Here is a 15032-nt window from a genome sequence, read left to right as displayed (position 1 = left end):
GCCATTCTGTGATATTTATCACCAAGATTAGTTTCTACCCAGTGGAAGCTGGTTTAGAGCCTGTGCCTGCAGGGAAAATTTTGTATGTGTCACTGGATGTTTTCAAGTCTTGTCACTAGTTGTGGGCTTTTCAGCATCTCCTACACAACAGAAGTTAGAAAATGAATCTGATCTGTGTCATCGTCATACTGGAAACAAATCTCATAGTTTTATTTTTCAGTTATCTCTAAATGTACCTTGTGCACAGAATGAGCTAAACTCAGAAATATTAATGTAACTCAGTTAAGAACTTAAAGGAAGGAACTGCCCAAAATACTGTTAAGTGTTCCTAAATGTGTTAGAGTGTGCATAAGATCAAATATTCACTCCATCCTAATTAGGAAAAACGTGATGCTAACTTCATTTTATGTAGAAGCAATCATACATAGATAGGAATTTATATCTACATTCGTGCTCTTGCAGAAAAGGCTTCTGGGTAGGAGTCTGGTGCAAAGAGGAACCCAAAGATCAATTGTCAAAACAAATTGCAATTAGCAATACTGGACTTCTAAGAGATTTCACAAGCAATATCTATTGGACTTCCATTTGAGTAGTACTTGAAGAATAATTTAGTGACTATTATTTTTGCAACTCGCGTTAGAGGTTACACAAATGAGCTTGCTTATCTAAGGTGACTTTTACAGCACTGAAGGGCTCATGATTTTTCTCATGTATCCTGGTTTGGGGAGAAGCTGTTGTGTTACATCAGGCCACATAACAGCAGGAGATGTGAGGGAAGTTCAGCTTATGGGATCTCTGTTAAGCTTTGGCATTACCTGAAAAAATTATTTTCTGGAAAAATCTATTGCCTGTATTTGATTACTGATGCTCATTTCGTTAGGAAGAAATTCTTCATTGTGAGTGTGGTGAGACACTGGAACAGGTTGCCCAGGGAAGCTGTGGATGCCCCATCCCTGGAGGTCTTCAAGGCCAAGCTGGATGGGGCTTTGAGCAACCTGGTCTAGTGGGAGGTGCCCCTGCCCATGGCAGGGGGGTTGGAACTAGGTGATCTTTAAGGTCCCTTCCAACTCTAAGCATTCTATGATTCTGTGAAAACACTTGAAGTTTCCAATTTTCGGGGCAATCGCAATTTTTAAAAACTAATACTGTCTTTTAATTAGTCTTATTTTGGGAGTAAGTGGTAAATGATGCCTACTAAATGATGTTGGCAGCAGTTACTACAGTGATACGTCCTTGTTGATGTGTTGCTTCGGTTTGCTTTCTCTCATTTGTACACTTTGGGTTTTTAAGTAATCCAGGACAAGTTCAAACCGTGCCTGTCTATATCCATCTTTTACACAAAGGGATTAAGTGTCTCCAGAAAATTCTTAACCACTCCCCTGTTTTTGTCATGTAGACATGTGCTGAGACCAACAATTGGAAACAGACTCCAAACTGGTGACTGGCAGGGCCCGAACAAACTGAGCAGAGCAGGAAGGGTGGTTTGAATCACTTCCTCATGTACAGAATTAAGCGAGTTTGGTAGTTTGCTCATTTCTGAGTGGATAAGCCACAGAAGACCAACACTTGCCTCTTATCTTTTTTTTGTTGTTGTTGTTTTTGTTATATGTCACTGGGAAAAATTTTTGTCTTGTTGCAATTTCAGTGGCATGTAATAAGTTACTAACCTGTCTAGTCTGCTTTTATTACCCATCTGAAGAAGTTTGGATTTTATTATGAAGGAAACAGATACTGGTACTGAGCAGCCAAAACTTTGTAAGGTCCCATTGCTCTACTTCCTTACGTGGATATTGCAGCTGGGACTTGAGCAGACGGCAAGTGTATTTGCTAGTACAGACAACAGCAAAATGTCAGTCACTTCTGTGCCAGGGTTGGATTAGTTTGTTAATTGGTAAGTGAAAGACTGACTTCTTTTAGTCCCTTGAAGCCAATAGGTCATCTGTGTATTTTCTGTGGAATAATTAATCTTGTGTCTGACAATACATGCATGACTACCAAACTTTCATTATACACACTTATATGTATAATCTCAAATATTTTATACTTCACATGGATTGTTTTTGTTTAATATATGAAAAATAATTTCTTAAAATACATGGAGGGATTTTTATCAGGAGCATATAGATAGTACATACTCCAGTAGCCTTCAGGCTTCTGTCATGGTTTTTCTTGTGCAGAACACTGTAATTGCTTAAAACAGTTCTATTTGGTGTATTATTTTTGTAGGTGGATTTTGGTAGTGGTAGGATATGGAGTTTTTTAGGGCAAACCTCCTAAAAATGGAGTGAAAATCTAAACCTCCTCTGATATGAGGATGAACAGATTGTTCCAGTTGGAAAATGCATCTCCTCTGGATAATAATGTACTTGGAGGGATTAATAATGTATGCTGACATATTGTGATTGTCAGTGTCTTGAGGCACTCCTGTCTTTATTATTGTAAGGCTGAAACAGAAATCCATGCAGGTTTTTTCCTCTTCAGATTGTAAAGGTTTGCAAGGTACACAAAACAAGTTTGGTGTTTTAGTAGATCTGGTGGGCTGAGGGGCTGCAGTATCCTCTGTGCAAGTGTGTGCCTCTAGGACGATGCTGATTTCTAGAAGGGATAAATTTAGTATGTATACGAAACACTTTTGTGGTCAGTAGTAGTAGTAGTTTTACTTCAATCAAGAAAGGAAGATTTTTCTTTTTTTTTTACCGTACTCAAACCATGCTTTTCATATTTATTAGGAATAATAAAGTATTAAGCATGATCTCCAGTACATAGACTTTTACATACACACATATTAATATCTTCACACATACATGCACACAAATATTTACATATTTATACTAAATAAAAAGACACAAGGCTCTAAACAAACAATTCGTGGCCTATCTAAATGTGAGTTTCACAGTTTTTAGTACGTCATAGATACAGTGCAGAATCTAGCACTTTACACACTGCACAGTAGTGTAATTTCTGGTCTAAAATTTAGTAGCTATTAAAGCAGACCATGGCCCCAGAATAGAAACACCCTTTCTTGAGAAGAGATCAGGTTCTAGAGGGTTGAAGAGAGGTGAAAGCAGTGTCTGTCTGTGAACAACAGTGCATGGCTCTGCCTCCTCCAGCAGAGAGGACAGTGGGTTATGGGGTGTCAACGTACACGTTTTCTGCACCAGTACTGACTTGTGTGCTGTGTCATGCTGGTAAGAGTCTACCTGCAGCTACCTAGTGATCTATGTCAGTGAAATCCACTGGGAGGACTTGCCTTCCCTCCAACCCAAAATTAACTCGACTTTGTTTCCTCAGGTGGACAAGTTTCCACTTTTTCTATTGGTGTGAGTAGCTGGCAGTAAATGTACATCTTAAAGAGGGAAGGTGCTGTGAGAAATCTTGTCTCTGAATGTGAAATGGTGGCTCTAAGTACAACTTGCTATCAATGCGCTACACGCTGATGGGAGGTGAGCTAAATCCACAGTGCTCGAAAGGAGCCCCTGGTTTTCACGGAGCTGAGGTCACCACAGCAGCTCCTGAACTGGATCTCCATGTAGCCAACATGAGTGCTCTGGAATGACGGAGGAGGAGAGACGCTGCTATCTTCAGTAGTATAGATTTGAACTAGGTTGGTGGTTTGAAATTGCAGGCTAAGTTCAAAGTAGCTAAATTTTAGCAGAAAGATTAAATCTGGGGTGACTGTCTGGGGTGTTCCAAACTGGTTAGTTCATAGACTTATAGACTGGTTCGGGTTAGAAGGGACCTTAAAGACCATTTAGGTCCAACCTCCCTGCCATGGGCAGGGACACCTCCCACTAGACCAGGTTGCTCAAAGTTAGAGCAGGTTGCTGTAGTTAGAAGAGCTCATTTTCAGTGATCATGAGCTTTTCGTCTTGAGCATAAGCTTCAATATAAGGGAACGCAGGAAGATGAAACCTTGACAGGGTGGATGTCAAGACATCATGCATAGCAAATCTGCTGAGTATGAATAGCAAGGAGCTTTCCTTGTTTAATTTTATATAAGTGGATTAAACATGGTATTTTTTTTCTTTATTTCTTCACTAATATGTCTCAGGGTTTTTTGTGAACACTCATTTTTCATTATTTTGAATAAAGATGGAGCTTGTCTCCAATATGACCATTTTCAAGAAAAAAAAGCTTTGTTCAGCTAAGGAGGTGGCAAATCTGTGTTGCAGGTACCTTTAATAAATTATCTGTCTCTTCAGAATGCATAAGAGGGTAAAAAAATGTTCTCCCACGGAAGTCAGAAAGGCCTCCTGGGAGGTGGTGTCACAGAAATGAAGAAAGAACCATTTTCCAGGAATAGGTGCTGGTGAGGAAGAGTTTAGTAGGTAGAAAGGTAGGAAGGAACGCATCTGAATACCTAGAGATTGTCACAGAGGCTCCATGGTTCTCCAGGGCATTGTAGTTTTCAATAATATAAATGTATGTCACTTTTACTGGAAGATCAGATTTTGTGTTTTCGAAGATTGGGAGTAAAAATACTTGGTACTCTCAATGCTGGAAAATAAAAATGACACATACTGCAAAAGCATGTTTTCACCTAACTGGGGAAAGCAAGGCTGCTCCTTTCTAGTTTAACATACTTAAAACATCACTCTGGAATCATGATTGAATTGAGCGTAGAGTGCAGCGTACTTCCTTTGTGGCAGAGTGCAGCAAAAAATTATTAGTGGAAAACATTCAAGGATAATGTAATCTATTGGGAAACAGACTACCTACAGTCATGTAAAATAACCAACCAACCAACCAAAAAAACCAACTCACCCAAAACTACTCAAAAAACCCCAGATAGCAGTTTTTGTATACCTAGAGTCCTACATGGGACTGGGTTCACGCTGCAGGAGGCATTTTGCACTCTGCCTTGGTCTATGGATATAAGTGTGCGTGGATTTGTTCTATTTGGCCTAAGAAGAACTAGTTCACGTAAAGATCATATTTGCAAATATAAAAATACAAAATTGACCTGTGATGTCGTTCTGACTTAGATCACTGTCTCCTTCAGGCAGTGGATGTCATCTCTGTATATTGCTTTGCTCAGTGACTGCTCTCTTAAAATAATGGCTGTTCCCTTCCCTCCTGCTCCCATATTAGTGATTAAATTTAATTCTATATCAAATCCAATTTGGAAGATTTTCCTAGTCTATTAGTCCCAGTCGTCTAGATTGATATCTTTAGGAACAAGTACCATCTTTCTTGGAGTTTTTGTATTTGTTTTCTCCTCCTGAGTCTCTAGTTCGCTTCAATATTAGAATTTAGTACAAAGTTTCATCTCTGAATCTCATCAACGTTAACTGTCGACTTTTTTTCCAAAATATTGGCTTCAGATTCTTGTACTGTTCTGTGCTCAAGCTCTTAGTAGACAAGTGAATCATTATATTTTTCTGGTCATTGGAGATGGAGGGAACTTCAGTAGAAATGTCTAACAACTGTCTGGCATAGCATGCAGGCAGAAGCAAAAGCTTTTGACAATGTTTCCAAAGGAATCTAAGAGAAATCACCTGCTGTGCACTGTCTTGAAAAAGATCACAGAGTTCTTAATATTTTATTAAATTTAAAAATTCCAGCTCTTTCTGACAAAATGAAAGTCAAGTAAAATCCACTGTTTTACTGGGGAGGAAAAGAAATAATGATGTTTACAGTTCTGAATATTTGAATGCATCGTTCTGCTGCAAATGAAAAACTAGACATAAATAGCATTAGAGAGCCCTTATATAAATATTGTGGTTCCAAATTTTCTGGTTTTAGCTGCCACAGAAGTGGTTCTGAGGTTGGACAATACGGTAGTTTTTCATTAAAGAACAGAAACACTACATTTTCTTTTTGTTCCAGATGTTCATGTGTTGTTCAACTGTAATATTTTGCTTGGTTAAAGTTGTGCCACTCCGAAGTAGAGCTATTACACATTAATTGGTTTCCCTCTATACGGGTTCCTACTGTAAGTGCGCATACACCAAAACACTCTGCGTTTTGAACTCACCTAGGAGCAGTACCCTCATGTAGGTCTGTCTCCAGTGCTTAACGCTCTAGTTGATCTGGCGCTCCTGCTGTGGTCATCTGGAGCTTCTTAGTGCCCGGTGTCATCTACTTCGGTCATCTCAGCTTTGACAGTGAAAGTTCTACTTATTGGTTAAGTTTTTACTCATAGTGTTGCTGGTGATGACCCTCTCTGATGAGGTACCACCCCGCTGTAGGAGTAGCTGCCATCCTGCCTCGGTCTGCCACTCTTCAGATACCTGGAGCTCCAGGCTTTAAGCTGTTTGGATATTATGGCTACCCAAGGCTCTCTAAAACATGAACTTTTTGCCTACAACAGCAAACAGGCTCTGTTGGGCTGCTATCCTGATGGTAATTCCGAGTACAAGTTCTCCAGTCTTCAGTGATTTGAATGTGGATATGATATAGCAAACGCTGCCAGCTTCATTAAAGCTTGAGATTATTGATCTAACGTTACTTATGTGATGGGAAATTGCCTGTGATCTAAATTGGGAAAAAATCCAGGAAATAATTTAAACATTTCTGTGTATGTTCTCTATGGTTAGCAGGAAATTGTGTACAACATGTTCAGTATGCAGAATATCAAAAACTCATGCTGAAGTGCTATTAACTGGATCACTGTGCACAGTACCAGTGTGGGGCTTGTAAGGTTCTTCATTCCACAAGTGTAGACGAATGTTTACTCTGATTTTATTTTTTTTTGCTTTAACATAATAGTTCTTTCTCATGTTAATTTGATTTCTTACATCAGATTGCAAGTGGGTAGGGAGAAGTTATGTTGCGTAAAAAAGAACATACCTAGAAATCTAATCCTGAATTCACCATTACAATTACTTAATAATGTTTTCTGGATTTTTAAACTACTGCAGAAAATTTGAAATTCAGAAAGATGGAATCCCAAAAATGCATATTTGACTATTATTATTATAAATATTTCTTTCGGTCACATTCTGTTGCATAAAATCAGATCTTAGTCCTTTTCTTTTGATTTGCTACTTTTCATCTTCTGTATTTGTAAAATTCTGTTGTGGAGTTTGGGGCAAGAGGTTGGTGTGATAATCTGTGTCTATAGGAGGAAGACTACTACTGTGGGAAAACCATAGAAGTTAACAAGCAGTTTAGTTGTAGTAGAAATTATAGGGCTATAGTAGAAGCATCTACTTAACTATTTCTTGGGATTTTTTTGTCTTTGGGTTTTTTTTTGTGTTTTTTTTTTTCCAAAATATATTATTACATTTTGAATAAGTGCTTTGTCCCTTAAAAAAACTAAAATAGTGTTTTTCTTTTATCACTGTCACTGCTGCTCTACTCTACCTTCTGAGCATTTTCAGCTCAGTTCTTTTAATTCATCTTGAAGGGGTTGAATGACCTCAGACCTTCCTGCAGGCTGAATATGTTGTATCTGCAGTTTTTCGCAGCTTGCGAAACTACTGATTTTGTAATTTCTTTTAAAATGTTATAGTGTATTCTGTTGAACAATGAAGTAAATATTTAAAATTTATTTGTTGTTATTGCAGGCATTGGATCAAGACAGAACTGCACTACAGAAGGTGAAAAAATCTGTGAAAGCAATATATAATTCGGGGCAAGGTAAGACATTGTTTTCAATTTTACATGAGAATCTAAGCATTTGATTTCAAGTTTGAGAAATGTCTTGCAATTTAGCCCGTTGAAGTGTATACCATAAGAGATGCTTATCTGTGTAAGAGTGTTTGAATTCAAAAATTTTCTTTCTTTGCTTCTGATTATACATCAGATGAATGTGTTCTCCAGTTTACACTCTCATAATCCTTCTCAAAGGCCTCTATGAGAATTCCCATGGATAAATTTTCCTCCTGTCATAACATTTCAAGCAGTTACCTTCAACTGTTCAATCTAGGCAATGTCCTACATTGAATTTATGGAGTGCACTTCTTAGTGAAACAAGGATGAGAACTCGTTAAAAAATTTTGAAAATAAATAAATAAAAAGAATTATCTACAGATAGATGAGTTTCTTGCTTCAACACTTGGCTCGTCCCTCATTATTTTGCTTGTTTGAAGACACAGTTGATGTTTTACTGAAGCTGTAGTGATAACTTTGATGGGAGGATAGGTGGCTGGAATATGAATTGATAATCATTTTGAGTTCAATAACAAATGATGATCAAACACAGACCAATGTATAAATTAGGTTTTAAGAATGGTATGAAGTATACCTGGCTTCTACCTCTGTTTCTCTCAAAGTCTAAAAGCTGTGCCAAAGGCAGATACGGTAGGAGAGCTGTACGCTTTCCAGTAACCATCTAGTTGTAAATACTGGGGTTTTGAAAACACCCGTTCCTATTCCCCACCAGTAATAATCAGTTTAGCAAATATTTTCCTTATGCAGAGCAGCTTCTGAGTGGCTGTTTCTGTGTTGTTTTGGGATGGTGCGTGCTGTCCCATGAACTCATGTTTATAGAAGTATGTGGGTTTTTTTTACTGTTTTGTAGATTCTGAACCTTTCACTAATATTGTTGCTGTACTAGCACCATGTTTTAATTAGCTTTTCTGTAACTTCAGTTGGTGAATGTTTTCCAAATAGACTGTGAAGCCTGATACGAAGTGAGAATAGTGTTTGGTGCATGTGTGTTTAGTTTCATGCTTTCAAAAGTATTCAGAGGCTCCAAACAGCTTTTCCATTTGGAAGTTACCTACTTACTGAATTTCAAAACTGATGAAAAATGTAGAACACATGAAAGGTGTTCTGCCTGTTTTGAAATATGTAAGTTATGCTAGAGATTTTAGCTATCATTTGATTTAAGTCTTCTTATTAAAATAATATTGTTTTCAATGCCTGTAAGTAGGCCATACTGTATCATGAACTAGTCACATTGACTAAAAGCAATAGACGGTTCATTAGCGATTTTAATTGTCTGCCTCTGTGCTTACAAAGGACCGGAGATAGCTAGGTAGATGTTTTTCTCTTTTTCCTTTTTTTTCCTTTTCTGAACAAGTCTTGTTTCAAAGGTACAAGTGATTACAAGCTCTTTTGGATAAAGAAAGCACTAGACATAGTACTCTAGCTCCCTCTTCAGAATGCTGCTGTGATAGGCCACAGGATAATTTGAAAAGGTGCAAACAGGAGGCAATTCATGCAGTAATTGATAAACATAAACTAGGGTTAGTAAGAGCAAGACAAAAAGCATGTGTTACACGTGTGAAACCTCGTAGAAATAAATGTAAAAATAAAGTGATTGAATTAAAACTTAAACTCGTTTTGCCTGCTTGGACAAAGAGAATTGCTAAGCCAGCTATTTTCTTATGCTTCAGTGATGAAAGTGGATTTCGTTGATGTTTAACTTAGATGCTTAACTTGGATGTAAAAACCAGCTGTAAAATGCATTGTTCTTTACCAGTTCAAGCAAGAGTTAGGTGACTATTTTTGTTTTTCAAAAGAAAGCCTCTTAACTACAGTTTGAGAACTCAAAATTGGAATTTTGTTTTACAAACTTAACTGTTTGCTAGAAGGTGAGACCATATTTAAAGTCTTAGAGTAGGAAATGTTTTTTAAAGCTCCCCTGCTTCATAATATTCTTCGAGAACTCTAGCTGGACTGGTGAGAATTGATTATTCAGGGAAAATGGAAATTCTCTCTTCAGTTCAGTAATCCAATTCATACTCTACCAAAAGTCATAGCTAGGATTTTTTTGGGTTGTATTGGTGGTTTTTTTTTGTTTTGTTTTGTTTTTTGCCTGAAGTAACATTTAAACAGTGACATTCACACAATGCAATGTCTCATACACAATTCTTCAGAAAGCCTTAGCCCTCTGGTGTGTTGGTTTGTTCCTCTTAATTGCTGAATTCTGAACCACAAGGGACTCTCTTCTGTTACGAAGAGAGCTTAAATGTCACCCAAATACTTTTTGCTCTTTGTGCACGTCCTTCACCCATTTGTCATGTTTAGGTTTAGATCTACTGCTGTGAAAATTAAAGAATACCAGCACAGAAATGTGGAAATCCCTTAGAAAGGTCCTGTTCCTTTTTCCCTGTCTAAAAGTACAGTTTGGGAAAGTACTGTTTATGAAAACCAGTGAGATGTACAAATTTATACCTCTTTCTCACCACTTCTCCTTATAGAATTATAGAACAGTTTAGGTTGGAAGGAACCTTAAAAATCATCCAGTTCCAACCCCCCTGCCATGGGCAGGGACACCTCCCACTAGACCAGGCTGCTCAAAGCCCCATCCAGCCTGGCCTTGAACACCCCCAGGGATGGGGCATCCACAGCTTCCCTGGGCAACCTGTTCCAGTGTCTCACCACCCTCAGAGTGAAAAATTTCTTCCTGATACCTAATCTAAATCTACCCTCTTCCAGTTTGAAGTCGTTACCCCTCTCGTCCTGTCACTACATGTCCTTGTAAAAAGTCCCTCTTTTATCTTATCGGGTTTGCTGTTTATTTCTGGCATGATAGATTGGATCTGTAACTAGGAACCCATCTTACATGAATGGTGCTTGAACTTAATGGAGAATCTGTTCTGACTAGCTTTCAGATAACATTTGGATTGAATTGTAACAGCAGTAGATTGCACAATTAGTTTTGTTGTAGATTTTTCAATAGCTCTTTTTTATTAGTTCCCAAATATAGTCAAAAGAATTTACACAATAGAGAATAAAAACATAAAATCCATGCAAGACTAAAGGTACTGAGACAGACCAGCGGTTCATGGTCTCCCGCAGTGATCAACAGCAGATGCTTGAAAAAATAGAAAAATGGTGCAAGATGGAGTGATTTTTTTTTTTTTTTTTTTAACACTCTCCCAGCTCACAATGGTATGAAGGCCATGAATTACCCGAGTCAGGACTGATATCATGATACTTGAGTGAGCTGTCACGGCAAGTGCAGGGCAGCCAAGGGATCAGGGACAGCCAGCATGGGTTTAGGAAGGGGAGGTCCTGCTTAACCAACCTGATCTCTTTCTATGACCACGTGACCCACCTTCTGGATGCGGGGAAGGCTGTGAACGTTGTCTATCTGGACTTTGGGAAGGCCTTTGACACCGTCCCCACAGCATTCTCCTGGAGAAGCTGGCGAATCATGGCATAGACAACTGTACTCTTCGCTGGGTTAAAAACTGGCTGGATGTCCGTGCCCAGAGAGTTGTGATTAATGGGGAGAAATCCTCTTGGCGGCCGGTCACCAGTGGTGTCCCTCAGGGCTCAGTTTTGGGGCCAGTTTTGCTTAGTATCTTTATTGATGATCTGGATGAGGGGATTGAGTGCACCCCCAGTAAGTTTGCAGACGACACCAAACTAGGTGGGAGTGTTGATCTGCTTGAGGGTAGGAAGGCTCTACAGAGGGACCTGGACAGGCTGGATCGATGGGCCAAGGCCAACTGTATGAGGTTTAATAAGGCCAAGTGCCGGGTCCTGCATTTCGGTCACAACAACCCCGGGCAACGCTACAGGCTTGGGGAAGAGTGGCTGGAAAGCTGCCCGGCAGAAAAAGACCTGGGGGTGCTGGGGGACGGCCAGCTTAACATGAGCCAGCAGGGTGCCCAGGTGGCCAAGAAGGCCACCAGCATTCTGGCTTGTATCAGGAATAGCGTGGCCAGCAGGAGCAGGGAAGTGATCGTGCCTCTGTACTTGGCACTGGTGAGGCCTCACCTCGAGTGCTGTGTTCAGTTTTGGGCCCCGCTGTACAAGAGGGACATGGAAGTGCTGGAGCGTGTCCAGAGGAGAGCTACCAGGCTGGTGAGGGGTCTGGAGACCAGGTCATATGAGGAGAGGCTGAGGGAGCTGGGCATGTTTAGCTTGGAGAAGAGGAGGCTGAGGGGAGACCTCATTGCCCTCTACAACTACCTGAAAGGAGGTTGGAGAGAGGTGGGTGTTGGCCTCTTCTCCCAGGTGAATAATGACAGGACCAGAGGAAATGGTCTGAAGTGGCGACAGGGGAGGTTTAGATTAGATATTAGGAAGAATGACTTTACTGAAAGAGTGGTCAGGCACTGGAACAGCCTGCCCAGGGAGGTGGTTGAGTCACCATCCCTAGAGGTATTTAAGAAACATGTAGATTTGGCACTTCAGGGCATGCTCTAGTGACAGAGATTGTAGGGTTTTTTTGTGTGTGTATGGTTGGACTTGATCTCAAAGGTCCTTTCCAACCATGAAGATTCTATGATTCTATACTTGATACTCTTTAACAGGCTTTTACAAGTCATTTTGTGTAAGGAATTTAAATTCATGTATCTTTATCATTCATAGTCTTGCATCAATCTAGTGAAACCTACCCTTGCTCCCTTTTGAAGTTGTCCCGTACGTTCTCTTCAGGCCTCAGCTCCCCTAAGAAGGAGACTGGCCCTGTCCATGTCCCAAAGCATTGGCCTCAAGCCCCCCAGAATGACTCGTCTGAGGTGAAATTGAGTGACTTCTGCATGTTCTGGGGCACAAGAGTTTGTAGGGGGCTTTCAAGTCCCAAAGCTTGCTAGAGTAGTGTTGGAGGACTTTTCGGTGGATGAATCCAAACTTGATTCAGTGTCATCCATTCTACCTGTTGAAATACGTTTCCGGATTGTTTCCACAATCACCCACAATATCCCTCTTCTGAACTCAGCAGCGCTAGGGGGTTTTGGGGTGTGTTTTTTTTAGTTGTTTTTTTACAAAAGCTGTTGCATACATTTAATCATCCTTACTTGTTTTCTCCAAAATGGCAGCATAGACTTTCTTTTTTAAAAATGGAAGGAGTGGATTTTAGGCAACAAGGACAGGAACTGCACACAAAATTAAGGGTTTAACCACACTATGGCAATGTTTTTATGTTGCTCTGTTTCTTAGTTAATTATTTCTGATGTTCAGCTTTGGTTTGCTTGGTACTGAATGTCAAGGTGATATAACTCCAAAACCTTTCTTTATAACGGCTAAACAATAAATTCTTAAAGCGAGGAGTGTTTTCCCTTGTATGTTATGCTGTCTAATGCACGCTTTCATCCATTGACCATTCAACGTGGGGTTCCACATCTTCACTTGGGAGCTACCCAGATGCGGGCCTCTTGCCGTAGACTCTGTGCACAAATGATGGAAGTACCTAGAGACTTCCAGGGTGAGGTACATCTGACTTCCTCTGCGCTTGCATTAGGATGAGCTGAGCTGTAACTTTTCCTATGCTGAATGTAAGAAGGAGGGTAGACCCCAAGCTCCAGTATCGCTAACTTTGTTGTAGAAGTCTGTGTTCGGGCAGATTAAGCTCGCTTTAGGAGTCAGCCTTTGGTTCTATTGCCCTGAATACAGTAATGTATGGAAAAGCAGAACAGAGTTTATCACTATGAATCTTATTAACTAACTCATTTATGTGTTGTTAAACGACGTGGGCCTTATCGCTGCTTCATACAGGACTTCATTGGTGACCTCCCTTTGTTGAGAAAATTAACTCTTTCTTCTTTCCTTTCCCCACCACATCTTTTTGACCTCTTTCCTCTGTGTGAGGCTCATCCCTCTTACTTTGCTTAGTTCCTTTTTAGTGTTTAGGTGAGCGACAGACCTTCTCAGAAATCCAAACAGATCGTTTAATGTGGATTTCCTCCCCCGACATGTTTGTTCATTCCCTGGGGGGCGAGTTTTTTGACATTAAAATTTATTTTTATAAAACCTGTGTTTTGTATAAAACAAGATGTTCGGCATTTTGTATCTATCCGCATGTCCACTAGTTTTGTTCTGCACTGTGTTTTCTACAAATTGCCAGAGCAGTGTATAAGCATTACTGCTCTAGTGGTGCATACTTGAATTCTTAGTTCTCTCTGGAGCTCTTACTTAAAATAGCTATTACATTTGCTTCTGATTCTTCCTGTAGTATTGAGGCTGTTATAAATAAGAGCCTTTACTCTACAACTATATAGTTTGCCTATTTTATTCTTATGTACATGGGTCTAAGCGATGTGCCGTTGCTCATTTTATCAGCTTTTATGAATCCTACTGTTAGCGCTTAGATTTGGTATAAACCCTCTGAAGGAGAATTTAAAGAAAATTATTCCATGAGAACGTCTTCAAGCACATCAGCGATGAACACTGACACAAAAAGAAGTCATTTACCTTTCTGGGATGGCTTATCTCTCAGTGCTCTTTTACCGTGATGATCTAGAGAGCCTTGCAGACTCGCTGAGATGCTCGTTGCTCTGGACATCTTTGAAAGAGGTTTTTATTACTGTTCCCTTTAGCAATCTCAGTCCAGGAGGCATTATTGTTATCAAGTCCAGATAAGAATATGGTAGTCAAATATTTTTTTTTCTTTTCTATTATTTTTCCTTAGATTTCAGCTTTGTGAAGGATGAAATGAGAAAGGATGCTTTCTTATTTCAAATAACTTCTTTTGCCATCCTTTTTAACCTTGCCAGCTTTCTTGCTGTTTCTGAAGTCTTTCTGAGTCTTTTTTCGTGTGTATGTTTTTCCATTCATAGATGCAGCTTGGCTCTGACCTTGGTTATTTTTCCGCTGGCTACCCCTGGAACAGAGACGTTTTATAAGTGCAACATAAAAACAGTTTCAAGTTGATCAGGATTATGAACGTGATTCTTTTTTTTTTTTTTTTTCCTTTTTTTTTGTGAACCTTATTGGATATGCAGAAGTAATTCTTAGTAATTTAGACATTCTTCATGTTTCTTTGGGTGTAATTAAAGTATAATCAGTGTCAGGAAAGTATTGTTTGTGCATTTTTCTTCTGTAAACTATTTAACTTTTTTTTTCCTTTTTATGTTCTTCAGTGTTTGCACGGTAATATATCTGAACAAAACTACTTTAGACAAAGGAAATTTAAGGCTTTAATTTTAGTGATGTGTTTTCTATTTCCAGTATATAAAGGCTGTTCTTTAACCTCTCTTCACAGTATTTGTTCCTCAATTTCCTTACTTAATATGCACAAGTAGACATGAATTTCACCGAGTTCGGAAGCATATGCTAAAATTCTGGTAACTTCTGAATGGTAAAGAAACTTAGTACTTGATGCATGTTGCGGGTTTCAATGGAAGAGTACAAATTCTTTCTATGCCTTGGGAATCGGATTTCAGTCTTCTATCTTTGTTCTGGGA

General features: G+C 39.3%; 1 protein-coding gene across 8 annotated transcripts in view; it reads left to right on the top strand.

The window, feature by feature from the left end:
• ASAP1 (ArfGAP with SH3 domain, ankyrin repeat and PH domain 1) overlaps window positions 1–15032 on the top strand; it is a 193813-nt gene that overhangs the window by 100267 nt on the left and 78514 nt on the right. For all 8 annotated transcript variants that reach the window (XM_074577833.1, XM_074577825.1, XM_074577829.1 and 5 more), the window contains one exon: window positions 7512–7584. In XM_074577833.1, coding sequence (XP_074433934.1) covers window positions 7512–7584 — 73 coding nt within the window. The remainder of the gene's footprint in view (window positions 1–7511; window positions 7585–15032) is intronic.

Source organism: Larus michahellis, chromosome 2 (assembly GCF_964199755.1).
Source record: "Larus michahellis chromosome 2, bLarMic1.1, whole genome shotgun sequence".
Taxonomy (NCBI): domain Eukaryota; kingdom Metazoa; phylum Chordata; class Aves; order Charadriiformes; family Laridae; genus Larus; species Larus michahellis.
This window is presented reverse-complemented; position numbering and strand designations above follow the sequence as displayed.